At 48.4% G+C, this 20809-nt stretch overlaps 1 protein-coding gene across 1 annotated transcript; it reads left to right on the forward strand.

Moving 5' to 3' along the window:
* The first annotated feature begins 1861 nt into the window (after nucleotides 1-1861).
* On the forward strand, nucleotides 1862-16439 carry fbxw9 (F-box and WD repeat domain containing 9). Its single transcript, XM_078531270.1, has 11 exons — nucleotides 1862-1979; nucleotides 3390-3870; nucleotides 5528-5667; nucleotides 5947-6075; nucleotides 6970-7082; nucleotides 12737-12828; nucleotides 13529-13677; nucleotides 13896-14009; nucleotides 14204-14293; nucleotides 15528-15593; nucleotides 16136-16439. The coding sequence occupies exons 2-11, from the start codon at nucleotides 3426-3428 to the stop codon at nucleotides 16208-16210; spliced, it is 1413 nt and encodes a 470-aa protein (XP_078387396.1). The 5' UTR covers nucleotides 1862-1979; nucleotides 3390-3425; the 3' UTR covers nucleotides 16211-16439.
* Nucleotides 16440-20809: the final 4370 nt, after the last annotated feature.

Below are 20809 nucleotides of genomic sequence, written 5' to 3' on the forward strand. Positions count from 1 at the left end.
AGCACGTAGTGACACTTGGTGTTTGTATACCGAAGGTCAAAGTACAGCTTGATGCAGCCACACACAAAGGTGGCCATCAGGATGAATGCTATGTTGGGATGTTTTTTTTCCCCCCTTGTGTAGAGGTTTGTACATTGTGTGCCTGCGACCACAGTCCATTTTTGACCTCTGAGTAAAGCGGAAGATGGCTTGGATGATTGCCACCAGCAGGAGTGAGGAATGGGCCAGACTTGTGCCACGTACAGCAACAGAGTGCCTCATACCTGATGATCAGATTCTTACTTACAATGGAGAGGGAGTGTCGCTCCCACATGCCCAGTTTTTGTTTGACCATAACTACCCGCTCCTTCTAGTTTCTAGCACATGCTCATATCCCCAGCACCTTCAGGCAGTCTGACCTGATGGTGAAGGAAACAATGAATCGGTCAGCCCAGTTTCCCAAGAACATGACCTTGCTCTTGCCACAATTTACCTTGGCTCCTGAAACCTAAAGGCTACCATACCGATGTACTAGCAGAGGGAGTCTAGAAGAAGAATAAGGAATCCATGTTTTAACAGCAGGTGCAGTTATGATTCTGAATGCTTCTTACTGAATCTTGTTTCTTCCCAAGACCTTCACTATCCCCATGAGGGTAGAATGAAAATTTGGAACATTGCTTTCTGATATGAAACTTTTGGAAGGTCTCTGTCTACTTTCTGCAGACAACATTTTAAGTTGGAGATTTAGGGAACACATTGAGGCTGAAGCCTATTGTAGAGATGAGGCATTGCAGATCAGTATTAGCAAGAGGAAGGCTTGCACAGTGTACACTCACAACAGAATCTTGCAAAAAATAACCATCCAATCAAAAAGTATATAATCTTGGATCATTACAGAGAAGTTTTTGTTCAAAAGGGATGCAATCTTGTGTCCTTAATAATGCAATGTGTTACAGATCAAGGTGGTGTTATCTATGCCCAATCTCTTGCTTTATGATGCGTATTCGGAGCCATCATCTGTATTCCCACTTTGGCACAAGTGACTGAGATGTTTTGAAGGTGAGATGGCAACCACACATGCCAAAAGAAATAAGGCCTTACCCCATGATGGAGGTAAATAATTGGAAGAAACAGGAAGATTCAGTAAGAGGCATTCAGAAGTAGAACATCACGTGCCTGCGAAAATATGGATTACTTTATTCGCCTTCTAGACTTCCCCGGTTGGCCTGAAGTGGACAAAATCCACAGCAGAACATATACCTTAGGTAGAATGATGCGTGGCTCAGGAAAGGAGTTTGTATTTATAAACTACTGTGCCTCAAACCTGTTTAAATAGGTTTTAATTTAAGAATTGGCAGCCAATTTGTGCACAGCAAGATCCCACCGCTATGGAATTAAAACCTGCTTTAATGATGGGGGTTGAGGGATAAATATTGGCCTGAACGCGGGGGGGGGGGGGGGGGGGGAGAATGCTCCCTGCAGACAGACCCTCACTTTAAAGTGAAAACAGAAAACGTTGGAAATAGGAATGCTCCTCGGTGCAAAGTCTTGTCTCCAACAGGGCGGCTCGCCTCAGCCCTGCACTGGGAGTGTCAGCCTCATGGAAACCCACAACCTCCTGAGGTGAGATTCCACTAGCCAGGTGGCTGGGTGCAGTGTCCGAGGACCAGAAGCTCCCTGGCAGCTGGGCCTGTGACCCAGTGTAGAGACTGAGGGGTGAGGTGGAGGGTCAGAGGGATTTTTATGGGATATTTATCATGGATGGTTGCAGGGGGGGGCGGGGCCTTCACTACGCATAACCCCCGGGCAACGTTCCGCCCAACGTTGCCGATCCGCCAATCAGATTTCAGGGGCGGCGCCGCGATCATGTGACCTGGGCGGTGTCGTCACTTGGGAAACGCAACAAGGCTGCGCCGATGTGTCACGTGACGTTTGTGGCGTGTTCAGACTGCGCCGCCAACGGGCGGGGCCGGGATGCGGAAGCCGAGGGCGGGCCTGAGGTACCGGAAAAGCCCCGGCTTCAACCCGCTGGGCGGGCCCGGGCGCGGGTTTAGACAGAGAGGGAGCAGCTGTGGGGCGGGGGAGGTGGTTGGTGCCCCGTTAGTGACAGAGGGGCCAGGATCATTAAACTGAGTCCCGGGGGGTGTGTGTCCGGCGGGCGAGGGAGGGATCCCCGGGAAGTGGTGGGGGGGGGGGGGGTTATGAAGGTGGGGTTTGGGATCCCCAATGATGGAGGGGTCCCGGGTGGGGGGGGTGTCCAGCGAAGGAGGGGTCCCGGGTGGGGGGGGTGTCCAGCGAAGGAGGGGTCCCCGGGGGGGTCTCCAGCGAAGGAGGGGTCCCCGGGGGGGTCTCCAGCGAAGGAGGGGTCCCCGGAGGGAGTGGGGGTCTCCAGCGAAGGAGGGGTCCCCGGAGGGAGTGGGGGTGTCCAGCGAAGGAGGGGTCCCCGGGGGGGGGGGTGTCCAGCGAAGGAGGGGTCCCCGGAGGGAGTGGGGGTGTCCAGCGAAGGAGGGGTCCCCGGAGGGAGGGGGGGTGTCCAGCGAAGGAGGGGTCCCCGGAGGGCGGGGGGGTGTCCAGCGAAGGAGGGGTCCCCGGAGGGAGGCGGGGTATCCAGCGGAGGGGGGGTCTCCAGCGAAGGAGGGGTCCCTGGGGGGAGGGGGCGTGTCCAGCGAAGGAGGGGTCCCTGGGCGGAGGGGGCGTGTCCAGCGAAGGAGGGGTCCCCGGGGGATGGGCGTGTGTCCATTGAAGGAGGGGTCCTGGGGGAGGGGGAGTGTCCGGTGAAGGAGGGGTCCCCATGGGGAGGGGTGGGGGGAGGTCCAGTGAAGGAGAACTGGGGGATTGTCCAGCGAGGGCGGAATCCCCAGGAAGTGGGGGGTTGGTGCCAGGGGATTGTCAGCGAAGGAGGGGTCGGGAAGGTGGGGGTCGTCTCCCCGAGCGAGTCCCCGGGGAAGTGGGAGGGAGTGGCTGCTCCGGGCCTCTTGGGGTGTTTAGAAATTGATAAGTCACCCATCTCTAGATCTGTGGATTTGCAGCATTTCCCATCAAATTATTTTGTACACTGAATGCAAGATTGAGTGAGGACAGGCTCTTAGAATAAAATCTTAACTTACACAGGTCGATTGATTTTCACTGTGCAGGACAGGCTCATGAACAGTCAAGCTGATGAAATACAATGTGACTTGTGAACAGATTTTCTAAAGACGTTGAACAAAACGTTAAATAGGACGAATCATTGACTGATGACGCTTTGAGGAAATAAATTCCTCTCTCTGCGTTTTAAATGGGAGACCCCTTACTTTGAAACTGTGCCACCTAGTTCTAGCTTCCTGCATAAGGGGGACCTCCTCTAAGCAATCTGAGTTACCATATCCTATGCCTGGTTTCCAGGACTCATGTTGATGTCTGTTTTACAGCTTCCGTTACACTGAGATTGGAGCAGTGAAGGAACGATGATGAGTGAGCTGTGTGACAGCCCGAGCTCTCAGCCTCCTCGCACTGAGGGCGAGTCAGACCTGGGCCATGAGGATGACTTGGAGCTCCAGGCCCAGCAGTATATGGACTGGGTGCGGAACCCTGAAATATCTGGCCCCAGACCCCATAGCTGTCCCCTAGAGCCAAGCAGCGAGTCCCAGCCCCGAAGCAGCAAATCCAGTGCCTCGGACCTGAGCGTCAAATTGCGATCTAGCCAGGTGCTGTCTGGAGAAAACAGTCATTCTGGCCTGCTGTCTCTCCCCTGGGAGCTGGTGCTGGAGATCTGTTCGTACCTGGACGCCAGGTTTGTGCTTGGAGTCCTCCCATTGGTGTGCCGAGCCTTTCAGTGTGTCCTTACTGATGAGGTGACTTGGAGAATCCGGGCACAGAAGATCCTTGGGCTGAGTTACCCCGTGTTGGAAGGTTTGTAAACTGCACAACATAAGAACTAGGAGCAGCAGTAGGCAATTCAGCCCCTCGAGCCTGCCCCGCCATTCATTACGATCATGGCTGATCTCATTTCGGCCTCAACTCCAATTTCCCGCCCTCTCCCCATAACCTTTCAACCCATTACTAATTAAAAATATGTCTATCTCCTTAAATTTATTCAGCGTCCCGGCATCCACTGCACTCTGAGGTAGTGAATTCCACAGATTCACGACCCTTTGAGAAAAGTAATTTCTCCTCATCTCTGATTTAAATCTACCACCCCTTAGCCCAAAACTATAGCCTCTCGTTCTTGAATGCCCCACAAGGGGAAATATCCGCTCCACGTCTACTTTGTCTATGCCCTTTAGCATCTTGTAGACCTCAATTAGATCTCCTCTCATCCTTCTAAACCCTAGTGAGTATAGGCCTAAACTGCTCAATCTCTCCTCATAAGACAAGCCTCGTATCTCTGGAATCAATTTAGTGAACCTCCTCTGAACTGCCTCCAATGCAACTACATCCTTCCTCAAGTAAGGGGACCAAAACTGTGCACAGTACTCTAGGTGCGGTCTCACCAATGCCTTGTACAGTTGCAACCACACTTCCCTATTTTTATACTCTGTTCCTTTAGCAAAAAATGCCAAAATTCCATCTGCCTTCCTTATTACCTGCTGTACCTGTATACTACCTTTCAGCGATTCATGCACGAGGACACCCAGATCCCTCTGCACTGAAGCATTCTGAAGTTTCTCTCCATTTAAATAATAAGTCAACTTTTTATTCTTCTGACCAAAATTGATAACCTCACACTTATCCACGTTAAACTCCATCTGCCAAATTTTGGCCCATTCACCTAACCTGTCTATATCTGTAAATCTCATATTTCTTCGTTACAACTTATTTTCCCACCTATTTTAGTGTCATCTGCAAATTTAGCTATACTACCTTCTATCCCTGAATCCAAGTGATTAATATAGATTGTAAATAGTTGGGGCCCAAGGACCGAACCCTGTGGCACCCCACTAGTTACAGCTTGCCATCCAGAAAAAGACCCATTTACCCCCGACGCTCTGCTTTCTGTTGATTAGCTAATCCTCTACCCAAGCTAATATATTACCCCTAACTCAGTGTGATCTTATTTTGTGTATTAATCTTTTGTGCAGCACCTTATCAAAGGCCTTCTGGAAGTCCAGATATACTACATCTACAGGATCCCCATTATCCACTTTGCTTGTCACATCTTCAAAGAACCCTTAGCAAATTAGTCAAACACGATTTACTCTTCATAAAACCATGCTGACTCTGATAGATTCCATTTTGACTTTCCAAATGCCCCATTACTACTTCCTTAGTCAAAGATCAACCTTCCTTCAGGTTCTCATGCATTCTGCCTCTGCCGCGGGCGCTGTTCCTCCTGCCTTGGGCGTTGTTCCCCCTGGTGCGGGCTCCGCCACGGGCGCTGTTCCCCCCTGCGCGGCCTCTGCCGCCCCCCCCAATACCACGGAGCGAATGGAGTAGGAGGGGAGGGGACTCTACTCTGATACAGAGGGATGATGAGCTTCAGGGTGGTGGGCTTGGAGTGTGGGGAGGGAGATAGGGTTTGGATTCTGGCCTGAACTGACTCTGTTTAACTTTATTCCTCTTTAAATAGGAAAAGATTTTGATTGGCCATCTGCATGCATTGAGCTTGAGGAACATCTCTCCCATTGGTCCGGCAGTAACCCAAAGATGCAACATTTCTCACTGAGTGACGGGCATTTTGCCTCTGTGGACTCTGTGCTACTGATTCAGGTGACATTGCTGCCATTGTCTGTACCAACCGATCCCATCAAACCTGTTTGTGCGTCTGTGCTGCCAAGTTTCTGAGCCTGTCCTTGCCTGCACTGCTAGGTGGGGTGTGTGTGCCTGGAGTCTGTGCATGTATGGGCGCCCGGGGTCTGTCGTCTCACCTGTGTCTCTGTGATGTCAGTGTATGCGCTGTCGGGCTTTCTGTCTCTAGTTCTGTGGACACAGCAGCTCCCTGCTGTTTGCTGAGAAGTGTAACGGCTCCTGTTGCTTCATGTTCTTCAGAATGCTTCACTGTGTGTCTCGGGATCCAGGGATCGGAATGTCAACATCTGGGACCTGAGGCGTTTAGGGCAGGATGGGGAGAAGGTGCTGGTGAAAACTCTCGGAGACCAACCACGGGGAACTCACAGGGTGAGGACCGCAGCTGTTGTGTACCTAGATTTCTCTAACATGGATGTGTTCTCAACAAGTGGAAATATGTATCATTTTGTGTTCTTCATGGCAAGTGCAGATTCTCTGACTTGCCTTGCCTGATAGGTGCCTTTATAAACCCTAATGCATTATCCCCACCCCCTCCCACAGGCTGCAGCAGTGCTACTGCAAGATTGTGGTGGAAATGGACTCCAGTGAGGGATTTCTGAGAGAGATGGGGCAGGGGTGGGTGTTCATAATATGTAGACTAAGCCTCCTACTCATGAGGAAGGTCTGTTCCTTCTATGAAGGTGCTATCATTCAGAGTCATTAAACTGATAGCCCATCTGGCCTCGCAGTAGATCCCAAGGGAAGAAGAGTAAGGTAGTTCTCCCCAGTGACAATGTAAACAGAAAATGCTGGAAATACTCAGCATCAGTTGAGAGAGAGACAGAGTTAACGTTTTGAGTCCGTATGACTCTTCTTCAGAACCCTAAGAAACATTAATTCTGTTCCTCTCTCCACTGATGCTGCCAGACCTGCTGAGTTGTTCTAGCATTTTCTGTTTTTATTTCAGATTTCCAGCATTTGCAGTGTTTTGCTTTTATTATGGAGTTCTCCCTGGTTTCCTGGCCAATAATCATTACTCAGATTGTCTGATCATTCTCATGTTGCTGTTTGTTGGATTATGCTGTGTACAAATTGACTGCCATGCTTCCTACATTACAACAGTAACTAGACTTCAAGACTCCTTCGTTGCCTGTGAAGCGCTTTGGGGCATCCTGAGGCCATGAAAGGTGTTATATAAATGCAGGTTCTTGTTGTGTTCTGAGTGCAGTGTTGTGAGTTTCTCCGCCTGTTCCTTATTGCTGCCACCTTCTGCCCTTATAACAGGGTTGGGTCTGGGCTCTCGCAGCCCAGGATAATATGCTGTGCTCTGGATCATGGGACAGTAGTATCAAGCTTTGGGACATGGCTTCAGAGGGGGCAGCAGTCCGAGAGATCAGGTAATGACTGCGTCTCTGTAATTTCCTCATTAGAATGTTATTGTTTATTGCGAGGGAAATTAAATACAAAAGTAGGGAGTTTATGCTTTAGTTAGGGCATTGGTGAGACCCCCATCTGGAGTATTGTGTACAGTATTTGTCTCCTTATTTAAGGAAGGATGTCTTTGTGTTGGAAGCAGTTCAGAGATGGTTTACTAGACTAATACCTGGAATGGGTGGGTTGTCTTATGAGGAAAGGTTAGGCTTGTATCCACTGGAGTTCAGAAAAGTAAGAGGTGACTTGATTGAGACCTTTAAGATCCTGGGGGGCTTTTGAGAGGGTGGGTGTGGAGAGGATGTTTCCTCTTGTGGGAGAATTTAGTACTAGGGGTCACTGTTTTAAAATAAGGGGTCGCTCATTTAAGACAGAGATGAGAAATATTTTCTGAGGGTTGTGAGTCTTTGGAACCCTCTTGCTCAAAAGACAGTGGAAGCAGTCCCTAAATATTTTTAAGGCAGAGCTAGATAGATTCTTGATAAGCAAGGGGGTAAAAGTTTATCAGGAGTAGGTGGGAATCTGGAGCTGAGGTTACAATAAGGTCAGGCATGATGTTTGTGTGTGAATGATGCAGCATCTGGTGGTGACAGTGTGAGGTTTACCCTGGAGAAATGGTGCTGTTGGTCTCTGAGAGTCGAAGGGCAGCAGTGCTGGCTGCTCCTTGCTGGTGTTCCCTTTGTTTAGTGTCCACTGGGCACAGCACATCTCAGAGACATGCCTTCCATCCTAATGGACATTCAGTGGGCCTGTAACTAATTACAGTGTAATTACCCGGGTATGTGTTCCTGCTTCTTGATTATAATCCTAACAGGAACCTGCACTAGCCTGCATTACAATCCAGTCTCACTGGCTGGTCTCCATTACAATCTTAACTTACTCTTGTGTTTTGCTTTCAGAGAGTGCTCACCCTTGTTCTGCTATTATCATATGTTGCTATCTGACCTTTAGCACCTTCCTTAGTCTTTAACACTATCATTACCACTCCCTTTGTCTTGTGTCCATGACGTCTTTGTCAAATCTTTCCTGAGCTCTGACCTATTTAGATCTCCCTGCTCCACCCCCTCTGTTCAACAGTATAAATTCCATCACATCTCTACCTTTCTTCAGCTCTGAAGAAGAGTCACACAGACTTGAAACATTAACTCTGTTTCTCTCTCCACAGTTGCTGCCAGACCTGCTGAGTTTGTCCAACATTTTCTGTTTTTATTCCGGTACAAACCAGTCTCGCTTGCTCATCTCCGTTACCGTCCATTCTCAATACAAAAGGTGAACTGAGAGTGTCCCCGTGACCTGGTGAGGGTGTTGGGAGCAGGCCAGCTCACAATGGTAACTGTACAGACCAGTTTGGTGATTGGGTGCTAACTGAGATCGTAAGAAATAGGAGCAGGAGTAGGCCATTCGGCCCCTTGAGCCTGTTCCGCCATTCAATAAGGTCGTGGCTGATCTGATTGCAGCCTCAACACCCTTGGCAATCAAAAATCTGTCTAACTCAGCCTTGAATATATTCAATGACCCCGTCTCCATTGCTCTCTGGGGAAGAGAGTTCCAAAACCCTCAGAGAGCAAATTCCTCCTCATCTCTGTATTAAATGGGAGCCCCCTTATTTTGAAACTTTTCCCCCAGTTTTAGATTTCCCCATGAGGGGAAAATGTTTCAATAAGATCACCTCTCATTCTTCTTAACTCCAATGAGTAAAGGCCCAACCTGCGCATATGACAACATCTTTATCCCAGGAATCACCTTAGTGAGCTGTATCTGAGTTGCTTCCAGTGCAAGTAAGTCCCTCCTTAAGTAAGGAGACCAAAACCATACACAGTACTTCAGGTGCAGTCTCACCAATGCCCTGTACAGTTGTAGCAAGACTTTCCTACTTTTATATTTCAACCCCATTGCACTAAAAGCCAACATCCTGTTTGCCTTCCTAATCACTTGGTGTACCTGCTTGCTAACCTTTTGTGTTTCATGTACAAGAGCACCCTGATCTTTCTGTACCTCAGCATTCTGCAGTCTCTTGGTTTAAATACTCTGCTTTTCTATTCTTCCTGCCAAAGTGGACAGCCTCACATTTTTCCACTTTATGCTCCATCTGCTAAATTTTTATCTCACTTAATCATTTGCAGGCTCTTTGTATATTCCTCACAACTTGTTTTCTTACCTTTGTATCATCAGCAAATTTGGCTACCAAATAACAGTTGGTCCCTTCATCCAAGTTACTAATATAGACCCATTATATATACATTGATTCCTGTGGCACTCCACTATTTACAGTTTGCTAATCTGAAAATGACCCATTTATCCCAATCTCTGTTTCCTGTTATTTAGCCAATCGTCCATCCATGCTAATATATCACCCCCAATGAACTCTTGTGCAATAAGCTTTTATGTGGCATCTTATCAAAAGGCTTTTGGAAATCCAAATACATTATTTACGGGTTCTCCTTTATCCACCCTGCTTGTTACATCCTCAAAGAGCTCTAATAAAATTTGTCAAACGTAATTTCCCTTCCACAAAACCATGTTGACTCTGCTGGTTGTATTGTGATTTTCTAAATGCCCTGCCACTACCTCCTTAATAATGGATTCTAGTATTTTCCCAATGACAGATGTTAGACTCACTGGGCTACGGTTTGCTGCTTTATGTCTTCCTCCTTTCTTGAAGAGGTGTTACATTTGCGATTTTCCAACTTTTCAGAATCTAGGGAATTTTGGAAGATTACAACCAATTCATCCACTATCTTTGCAGCCACTCCCTTTAAGACCCCTAGGATGCAGACCAGCAGGCCTGAGGGACTGGTTAGCCTTTAGCTTTCTAGTTTTCCTTGTACTACTTCTCTAGTGACTGTTTTAAGTTCCTCTCTCCCTTTTTGCCCCCTGCTTTTTTACTATTCTTGGAATGCTTTTCATGTCACCAGTGTTCATTTTGACTACTCTTTTCCTTTTTATATACTTAAAGAAGGTTTTGCTGTCTCTTTTTATATTTCTTGCTGGAGTCTTACTCTCACTCCAGTTTCTCCCCCTCTCTTTTTTTCAGTCATCCTTGCTTTTTAAATGTTTCCAATCTCCTGGCCTACCATTAATCTTTGAATCTTTTCCTTCAAGTTGATACCCTCCTTAACTTCCTCAGTCAGCCATGGATGCTTCATTCTTCTCCTGGAGTTTTCCTTTCTCAATGGAATATATATTTGTTGAGAGTTATGAAATATTTCCTCCAATGTATGCCACTGCTTCTCTACCACCTTACCTTTTAACCTATTTTCCCTTTACACCTTAGCCAACTCTGACTTCACACCCTTGTAATTGTTTTTATTTAAGTTTAAAACACTAGTCTCAGACTCTCATTTCTCACCATCCAATTGAATGCAAAATTCCAACATGTCATGCCAGCAGGAAATTCTGATTGTGTGAGATGTGCCTATAACTTCACCAGCTAACCAAATACATATTGAACTGTTTAGAGGGACTGTTTTTAAAAAAAAAATACAAGGAAAGACACTGACCAGAGATGGCTACCAAAAATACAAGGAAAGACACTGACCAAAGATGGCTACCACAAGTCACCTGATGCCTGATATTGTAAGTTGTATCTGGAAAGTTGCTTTATGGATTGCACTGCAGACCTTCCCTGACATATTCATGAAATTTCACAGTGGCATTGGGTGGGTGGGTGGGTGGGTGGGGGGGCAAGGGGTGTCAATATCCATTTCAAAAAGGGACCCTTGAAAGGGAGCATTAAAAATGCAGAGTGCTGGACTTTAATCAACCGTAATTCTGTCAAGACAATTGGGAACAGTTAGCTAGCTAAGATATACACCTGCGGACACTCAAACTCCCTGTGGAGGATGAAATAATTCCATCCCCATTGATTTCTACTGCCTTGAAATGTGCCAATAGTTTCTGAGATGAAATATCAAAATGTGATTACTTGTTCTACAACAATGACTACAGCAGACATGGTATTCAAATCCCTTTGGAATATACATCTACAGAAGCGTTTTAAGAACTGGTTTTGCCAAGCCAGAGTTAGAGAGAAAAGTCATCGGAAGACTCTGGAAAAAACTGCTAATAGTGCAATAGGGAATCTCTCTATCTCTCTCTCTCTCTCTCTCTCTCTCTCTCTCTCTCTCTGTCTCTGTCTGTCTCTCTGCCTTGTGTCTCTCTCTCTCTCTCACAAGATAAGCAAAGCCCTATCTCTTAACAGTCCTAAAATCATTCACAGAGATGGTGTATTTCCATGGGAAAGAACCTCAGGAGAAACTCTTTGATTTCTGGAAAGGACGGCTTACCGATTAAAAAATGAAATTGTCTCCAGCAAGTGCAACCACATGGACTTCAATTCAACTCCAAGATCTTAATGGAACTAGCTAACTTAAAATGGCTACAACATTTAAAAATCTACGTTTCAAAGACAAGCAAAGGACTTCTAACCGTATATCCTTTTAACTTTTATTTGGACTCTAACTTTCTTTACTTCTGTTGCCTGTGTGTGTAAAATTTTGCATTTTTAAATGATCTTTTCCCTCGGGTTTAGTAGTTAATAACTCTCTTTCTTTGACTCGAGAAAACCTCATTGTTCACTGCATTAGAGAGTAAAAAATACATTTGGATTTGAAAAAAGGTATCCACAGGGAAAAGAAATTTAAATTTAAAAACCTTTGTTATGACCAACCATAGAGGCTGAATAGAGGGGAACCAGTCCACGCCCCCCCCACTACCCCTCATGTGGTCATATTGTTATGATCACTCTTACCAATAGCATCTTTACTATGAAGTCATTAATTAATCTTTACCAGGTCTAAAATAACCTGTTCCCTAGTTAGTTTCTTAGAACAATATTCTTGAACCATCTTGAATACACTCTATAAACTCATCCTCCAGACTAACTTTGTCAATTTGATTTGTCCATTCTATGTGAAGATTAAAATCACCCATGATTATTGCAGTTCCTTTCTTACAAGTACACATTATTTCTTGGTTTATACTCGGTCCTGCAGTGTAGCTATTGTCAGGAGCTCTAAACACCACCCACACCAGTGACTTCTTTCCTTTGCTATCGCTTATCTCCACCCAAACTGGATTCTACATTTTGATCCTCTGAACCAAGGTCATTTTTCACAACTGTACAGATCTCAGTTTCTATAAACAGAGCCACCCCACCTCAATTTCCTTTCATCCCGTCTTTCTGAAATGTCAAATGCCCTTGAATATTCAGGAGTGTTACTGTGTGCCATCCATACCTGTAGAAACTGAGACCTGAAGGATGCTCAGTCCTGGAGTGCTGCATTAGCAGCGTTGGGCTGTATGTTGAGCTACTTTCATTGTGAGGCTGCTGGGTTAAGAGAGGCCCTTCCTCTCGGGATCTTGCTGCATTGGGGTGGAGATCTTGGCTGACGATTGATTGGGGATGCCAACTGTGATTCCCCCCAGTCAGACACGCCTAAAGGACCAGAGCACAGTTTGTAGCTGTAGAACAGTGGGAAGGGAGCTGAGGGGTGGCAGTGTCTGGTTTGCACTCTGTACTGGCGGGAGGGGGAGTTAGTATGTGGGGAGAGGAAGGGGTAACTGCAGCCCAGTGTAAAGGGCAGAAGCACAGTGACTGACTGAGATTTTATTTCCACAGAGGGAAGGCGGCTGTGCTGTGTCTGGTTTACCTCTCCGATGTCCTGGTAACTGGATCGTATGATAAAACTGTCACCCTGTATGACCCAAGAGGTTAGACCATGGCTTCCATCTCGATTTGTTTTGTCATGGGGGTTCTGTTTCAGGTCAAATGTGGCCAAGGGTCCAATCATTATGGAATGGGAAATCAGCACCTTTAGGAGAGAGGGAAATTACCCCAGGGAGAGTCGGAGCCTTCAGGAGAGGAGGAACTGTATCCCAGGGAGAGTCAGGAGAGAGGGAACTGTACCCCAGGGAGAGTCAGGAGAGAGGGAACTGTACCCCAGGGAGAGTCAGGAGGGAGGGAACTGTACCCCAGGGAGAGTCAGGAGGGAGGGAACTGTACCCCAGGGAGAGTCAGGAGGGAGGGAACTGTACCCCCGGGAGAGTCAGGAGAGGGGGAACTGTACCCCAGGGAGAGTCAGGAGAGAGGGAACTGTACCCCAGGGAGAGTCAGGAGGGAGGGAACTGTACCCCAGGGAGAGTCAGTACCTTCAGGAGAGGGACACTACTATCTAGAGAGGAAGGTGTCTCCCCCAGTCACATCATCTACCTGTTTCATTCCCTTCGTTTCCCATGGGCGGAATTTTGGCCATTATAAACTCCCATGGGCCCTGGTGTAAAGATTCAGGCTGAGGAAGTTGCTCTGTCTGGGAGACTGAAGCCAGTCTAATGCTCCGTGTGAGCAGTGATGTGGATTGATGTTGCTGTTTTAATTCCCTCTGACGGGTTCCCTCTCTCCTGTGTCGTACAGCTGGTTACCCAGTGTTATCAAGTCGGAAGCTGCACTCCAGCGCTGTGCTGTGTCTCGCTGCTGATGATCGCTTTGTCCTTTCTGGCAGTGAGGATCGGACATTAGTTATGGTCGATCGACGAACTAATCATGTTCTTCAAAAGCTTCAGGTACCTGCTGACATCAAAGTTTTATTTAAAAGCACAGAATTATTTGCGCGCCCCCACCCCTCATACACTCCGCCTCCCCCCCCCACCCATATTTCCCCCACCCATATCTCCCCCACCCAATGAAACCTCCCTCCCTGCGCCTCCCTTTTTCTCTCTCTCCCTCGTTCTCACATTCTCTCTCTTCTCTCTCTGTTTCTTTCTTTCCCCTCCCACTCCAGTTGGATTCTTACCTGTTGACCATGTCGTACGCTCAGGGTGAGCTGTGGGCCGGGGACAAGTGGGGCCTGGTCCATGTCTTTGACCAACAGGGCGGCAGTTTCCAGCACGTCAAGGTAAGGCCCTGTGTATCGGCGGGTTAGGAGTGGGAATGTTGCACAAGGGGCTGAAGGCCAGGCTTGGGGCTCGATGCTTTATATATGTTCGAGATGCGGGGGATATACTGCAACGGGAATCACTCCGTCAGCATTGACTATGTTGCACTTTGATCAGTCCCTCTGAGTGACCATTTCTTTGATTTCTGTCTCAGTGTTTTAATGTTGGCCATCGCTCCCAGCTTACTGGAATCAGACATTCTCTAGGCACCTTGTACACTTCATCAACAGATAAAACTATTAAGGTAAGCCTCTGGGCTTTGTGAGTGTCTGACCTGTGGCAGTGTCGTGGGCTAAAATGTTAGCTTGCTCCCTTGGCAGTCACACAAACACACAGGCCTTAGGATATATTACCCTTGCTCTCCTCAGTTTTGGTGGGACTGGGACTGCCCTGGGATAGGGAGGGATAAGAACATAGGAAATAGGAGCAGGAGTAGGCCATTCAGCCCATCAAGCCTGCTCTGCCATTCAAACAGATCATGGCTGACCATCTACCTCTTATGCCATTGTTTCCCACTTTACCCATATCCCTTGATATCATTCGTCTCCAGGCATCTATTGGTTTCTGTCTTGAGCATGCTCAATGACTGAGCCTCCACAGCTCTCTGGGGGAGAGAATTCCAAAGATTCACCACCCTCTGAGTGAAGAAATTCCTCCTCATCTCAGTCCTAAATGGCCACCTCTTATTCTAGGACAATGTCCCTGGTTAAAGTCAGGGCTCCTGTCACTGGACACGACCCATTGAACCTCTTTCCTTCAGCCTCTCAGCCTCTCTGTTTGTCCCTCCTGGTTATGGGGATAGGAACAGGAGCAGCCTCACCACTCGAATCGAGTATTAACAAACTTTAATGTGCACCCTGAGGGGTGGTCGTCTGCAGCGAGAGTCCGTGTCTTTGCTGTGGGGAAGAGGGGAGCACAAGGTGTGTCTTGCCATCTAGTGCATTTATACTAGGACAGAAGGAGGCCATTCAGCCCCTTGATCCTGTTCCACCATCCAATTAGATTGTGCCTGATCTGCATCTTAACTCCATTTAGCCGCCTATGTTCTGTAGCAGCCTTACCAAACAAAAATCTATCAATCTCAGTCTTAAAAACTGACCCCTCCCCACCCCGCACCCCCTGCCCAGCATCCAGAGGCTTTTGGAGAGTCCAATCCAGATTTCCTCTGTCCTCCCTGTGATAAACTGGAGTGAATCCAGATTTCCCCTGGTCTCCGTGATAAAATGTTTCCCAAGTTCACCCCTAAATGGTTTAAATGGGGGATGCCCTTTATTCTGGACCCTTTCCCATTTTAAACACCTCAGGCCGAACACCATTCACACTTCTATATATGACAGCCTGTGCAAACTGCCCTCATGGTTTAACCCTTTAAGTGCTGGCATGCAGCTCCAGTGTGGCATGATGAGAGGTGGGGACTGGTTTTGTTGTCCAGTGATATTAATTTTGTTGTGGGGGTGGGGTGTTCATTCTCTCTCCAGGTCCATGTGCCTACAGAACCTCCACACACAGTTTTCACTTTACCGCATGTTGACGTAGTGAATGGGGTGAGTACAGTCAGTGTGTCCTTTCCTTAATGTGTGACGTGGGTTTTGAGTCTCCGCTCCCTACAGTGGCTGCTCCTTGTTGGAACTGAAATCCCTCATCGCCCTGGAGATAGGATTGGGCTGGGAGTTCTGCTGATCCTCTACTGGAGGAGCCAGACACCCCTTGGCCGGAGAGGGGAAATCAGCTGCCCCTATCCCTGCGGAAGTAGTGTGGGACCTCAGATGGGATCGGTCATTTGGGATTGCCCCTGGTCAATCAGCTGTATGCTCACATATAAATAATGTATAAACTAGCGTCGGGTATCAGGACCCAGTACCCCTAGAGCAGGAAGCCTTTACCTCTGGGGCCCACATTCAGAGGGGGAAGAGTCTGCATCTCAGATCCAGTGCTCCAGAGGAGGGGAGTCTGTACCCCTTGGGCCCAATGTCTTTAAAGTTAGGCGAGAGGAGTGGGAGAGCGGCGAGCTGGGTACTTGTGGAGGTGGTGGTGGGAATGTTTGAAAGTGGTGGCTTAATGAAGAGCCTGATGTTTCCTAATGCAGATCAGCGTGGAGGGAGATGTGTTGGCAGCAGCTTCTGGATCCATGTCTGTGGAAATCTGGAGGAAGACAAAGTGACGAGGAGATGGTTGATGCTCGGAGAATGGTTCAGGTTGCTGAGGGGCACTGTGAAAGGGGGAGTCAGTCGACAGTCCACCCATGGTCACCAAGACTACAGACAGACGACTGGCACTCTTGGGATCCTCTATAACCACCCCTACTAACATCATGTGACTGCCAACTCCCCTCTCCCAAATATTTCCTAATACATTAAATTCCTCTTGAGCGAGACACTTATACACATTAATATTATTCCTGTCATCACTTTAATCTTTTGTTTCTGTGTCACAGTGGAAGGTGGTGATGTGAAATGGAGTGGCCCTGTGCGGGATGGGGCTGTGCAAAGACTCACGCCTCTATTCTGTGGCGGTTCAGTGACTTGGGACCCACAGATCTTGCTGCTTTGTTAGTAAGAGAGCACCTGTTTGAATTGCTCGGTTAATGCCACACAGCAGGCTGGCGAGGATTAGACTGGGTGTCCCAAACACTGAAACCTACAGTAAACACTAACCTTACAGCACTAACCCAATGTGTTTTTCTGTGTGATGTTCAAGCTGTGTGCGCTGGTGAGTGGTAGTCTCTCCCTGGATCATATTGTATACCACGGCAGACTGTGAAGTGTAAACGGACTGTAAAGTTCCCCAGGACCACTGACCCTCTGTATCTCTCAAAGCAGGTCACTTAATCCCTCACTGCCATGGCAATCACACCCCTTAGCATCTTGTTGCAAGCACCCAGATTATAATATGAAGAAACCCCCTGCCCCCTCCCCCTCCTAACTCTGAGACAGGGTTTGGTTCCACAGTCTCTGCTCTATAAACAGATGAGAGTTGGAGCAGGAGCATCAGGTGTTTGGCCTTGAGTATCTGTCTCATTTCACTTGATGGCATTCCTGCCTGAACAGCAAGTTGAGTTCAGTTCCCACTCCAGAGACGTGAGTACATAAACTAGACTGACACTTGCAGAGCAGTCCAGAGGGACCCCCATGCACTGTGGCAGGATGAGACATCAAACTGAAGTTGTCTCTGCTCTCCCAGGTGGGTGTTAAAGATCCCACGGCACAATACTGAAGAAGAGCGGGGGAGTTAAATAACTTTTAAAAGGGTACTGGATATACTTGATATGGAGAAACTTTCAGGGCCATGGGGGAAAAAGCAGTGCCTGCTAATTAGATTGCTCTTAGCGCAGGTACAATGGACCAATTATGTTCTATGATTTTGACTTTCGCTGGTGTCCGCACCAATATGAGCCCCTGAACCAACAGCACTGAAACAGATTATCTGCGCATTTACCTCATTGCTGGCTGTGAAATCTTGCTGTGCGCAAATTGGCTGCTGAGTTTCCAACGATGGTGACTGCATCTGGGAAGAACTTTGAGGTTGTGAGTGGCGCTACATAAACAGAAGGTCTTTTGTTCTTTCTGTTTCTCCGAAGGATTCCTTTGCCCCTGCTGTGAGTTGGTGGAGCTTTTATGCTAAGCCTCTCGGATAGGAACACAATTTAAATAATTTGCAAAACCTGTAAGCTGCAGAATGTGCCCAGGCATGACTCCCAAGACTGGTTTGTACTCTCTGTCTGCTGCAAGTGCCCTATTTCAGCCATGTTGCTCGGAGACAGAGGGAAGGATTTTTCCAGCGGCCAAGGCAGCCAGTGTTCTCTGATCCCACAGAGCAGGGGCTCGACAAAAAGGGCAACGATACACAAATGGCAGAAAATAACTTGAAAATGGGAGAATATTATAAATTAAAATAAAGTATTTGAACAGACTGTTGTGTTTCCAAGGTTCACCCAACTTCACCCAAGACTTCTGATTGTTAACCTTCGACTGTGGAGAGGCGGGGGTCAGCGCTGAGTGTCAGTAACTGCCTGTAACGTGCTCCCGGTGACGGTGTGCGTTCTCCCAGTATCCGGAATCTCCTTTGCTGCAGAGGCTGAAACACTGAGCTGTGAAGACTCTAATGTTTATTGGAGAGATGCAGCAGTGTTAGAATCAGGATCTTTAATCCCTGTGCCAATGGCTGACTGCAAGTGGGTGTCTGTCTGTGTGACACTGTCATAGTCATAGAGGTCTACAGCACAGAAAAAGGCACTTCTGCGCCGGTCAAACAAGTACCTAACTGTTCTAACCCCGTTTTCCAGCACTAGGCCCATAGCCTTGTGTGCCATGGCATCGCAAGTGCACATCCAAATATTTCTTAAATGTTATGAGGGTTTCTGCCTCTATCACCCTTTCAGTTAGTGAGTTCCAGATTCCCACCACCCTCTGGGTGAAAAAAATTCTTCCTCACATCCCCTCTAAACCTCCTGCCCCTTACCTTAAATCTGTGCCCCCTGCTTATTAATCTGGTCACATCGGTCAGACATCATCATGTTAGGAGAGACAAATGGGAGCAGAAAATTGCAACAAGCCATTGACTGTTAGTGGACGAAGCTGTGATTGATATAGTTCCCTTGGTCCACCAAAGGGTCTTCAATGATCCTTGCACTATGGTAAGGTGAGACCTCAAACTGAAGTTGTGTCTGCTCTCCCAGGTGGATGTTAAAGGTCCCATGGCCCAATATTGAAGAAGAGCAGAGGAGTTAAATAATTGCTTAATAATGACCCTACGGGGAACAGAGGGTACCTCGGCTGAGGGGAGCTGTGGTGTGTATCACTCTGCCTACTGATCCTGAGAAAACTCTACAAAGTGTGACAAAGGGCTAAAGATATTGTCCTTTCTGATTATCGGTGTTGATGCTGACCATGTGAGACATGGAGTGGGATAACTTAGCTCTGCTGCTCTCTCTCTGAATCAGTGCCAGACCCAAACACTGAGGGTGTTGCATCCCCCAAACCTGCTGCTGTGTTTCACTCCCAGGGCCCTTTCTACAGCTGATCATATTGTCAGTTATAGCTGGTGGGCAGCATTCTGACCTGAGTCAGAAGGTCATGGATTCAGGTCTCACTCCAGAGACATGATGATAAAATCCAGGCTGACATTCCAAGTACAGTACCGAGGGAGTGCCGCACTGTCGGAGGGTCAGTGCTGAGGGAGCGCCGCACTGTCGGAGGATCAGTGCTGAGGGAGCGCCGCACTGTCGGAGGGTCAGTGCTGAGGGAGTGCCGCACTGTCGGAGGTGCTGTCTTTTCAATGAGATGTTAAATCGAGGCCCTGTCTTCCCTCTTGGATGTATTTGAGAAACTGGCCAATATTTACCCATAAGCCTTCAAACAGAATATTTGGTCGTCATCGCATTGCTGTATGGGATCTTGCTGTGCACAAAAGGATTGCCGTTTTGCAGCCTTATTATAGTGACTACAACTCCGAAGTGTCAGTAAAGTGTTTTGGGAATGTCCCAGAGAGCAGAGGGTGGGGAGGTGCTGGTACTGATGATTTGAATTATTTGCCCCCCTCGCCTGCCTCCCCTGTACTCTCATCACAGTGATTATAACACTGAAGCGGAAAGAATGGGAATTGAGACTGCTTGGGATTTACACAAATGGTTTAATTTTCAGAATCATTTACATCAAAATTGCTGACTTCATATCCCAGCCCGCTGACCCAGTTTTGTTTGCTCCATGAATCTGTGGCCAATGCTCTGTGTGAGCCCTAAATAGAGGTGGGGAAATGGGCGAGGTTTTTCTGAAGGAAAGCATAGGTCCACTTAGAGGGGAGTGTGACCCCCCACCTCCTCCATGCCTCACTCCTCCCTGTCCCCAGCACCCCCCTTCTCTCTATACATTTCTCTGTCCCCTCAGCCCCTCTGTCTCCCACCCATACCCCCTCTCTCTCTCCCACCCATACCCCCTCTCTCTCTCCCACCCATACCCCTCCTCTCTCCCACCCATACCCCCTCTCTCTCTCTCCCACCCATACCCCCTCTCTCTCCCACCCATACCCCCTCTCTCCCACCCATACCCCCTCTCTCTCCCACCCATACCCCTCTCTCACTCTCCCACCCATACCCCCTCTCTCTCTCCCCCACCCATACCCCCTCTCTCTCCCACACATACCCCTCTCTCTCTCCCACCCATACCCCCTCTCTCTCCCACCCATACCCCCTCTCTCTCTTCCCCACCCATACCCCCTGTCTCTCCCACCCATACCCTCTCTCTCTCTCCCACCCATACCCCTCTCTCTCTCCCACCCATACCCCCTCTCTCTCTCCCACCCATACCCCCTCTCTCTCTCTCCCACCCATACCCCCTCTCTCACTCTCCCACCCATACCCCCTCTCTCCCCCACCCATACCCCCTCTCTCACTCTCCCACCCATACCCCCTCTCTCTCTCCCACCCATACCCCCTCTCTCCCACCCATACCCCCTCTCTCTCTCCCCCACCCATACCCCTCTCTCCCACCCATACCCTCTCTCCCACCCATACCTCCTCTCTCTCTCCCACCCATACCCCCCCTCTCTCCCACCCATGCCCCTCTCTCTCTCCCACCCATACCCCCTCTCTCTCCCACCCATACCCCTATCTCTCCCACCCATACCCCCTCTCTCTCTCCCCCACCCATACCCCCTCTCTCGCTCCCCCACCCATACCCCCTCTCCCACCCATACCCCCTCTCTCTCTCCCCCACCCATAGCCCCTCTCTCTCTCTCCCACCCATACCCCCTCTCTCTCCCACCC

Source organism: Cetorhinus maximus, chromosome 28, assembly GCF_964194155.1.
Source record: "Cetorhinus maximus chromosome 28, sCetMax3.hap1.1, whole genome shotgun sequence".
NCBI classification, from domain to species: domain Eukaryota; kingdom Metazoa; phylum Chordata; class Chondrichthyes; order Lamniformes; family Cetorhinidae; genus Cetorhinus; species Cetorhinus maximus.

Bases quoted from the DNA above. Each gene is read 5' to 3' on its own strand.
- fbxw9 (XM_078531270.1), top strand. From the start codon at position 3,426: ATGATGAGTGAGCTGTGTGACAGCCCGAGCTCTCAGCCTCCTCGCACT. The intron at 3,871-5,527 runs GTTTGTAAACTG...CTCTTTAAATAG, and splicing joins GAGTTACCCCGTGTTGGAAG to GAAAAGATTTTGATTGGCCA. The intron at 14,010-14,203 runs GTAAGGCCCTGT...TTTCTGTCTCAG, and splicing joins GCAGTTTCCAGCACGTCAAG to TGTTTTAATGTTGGCCATCG.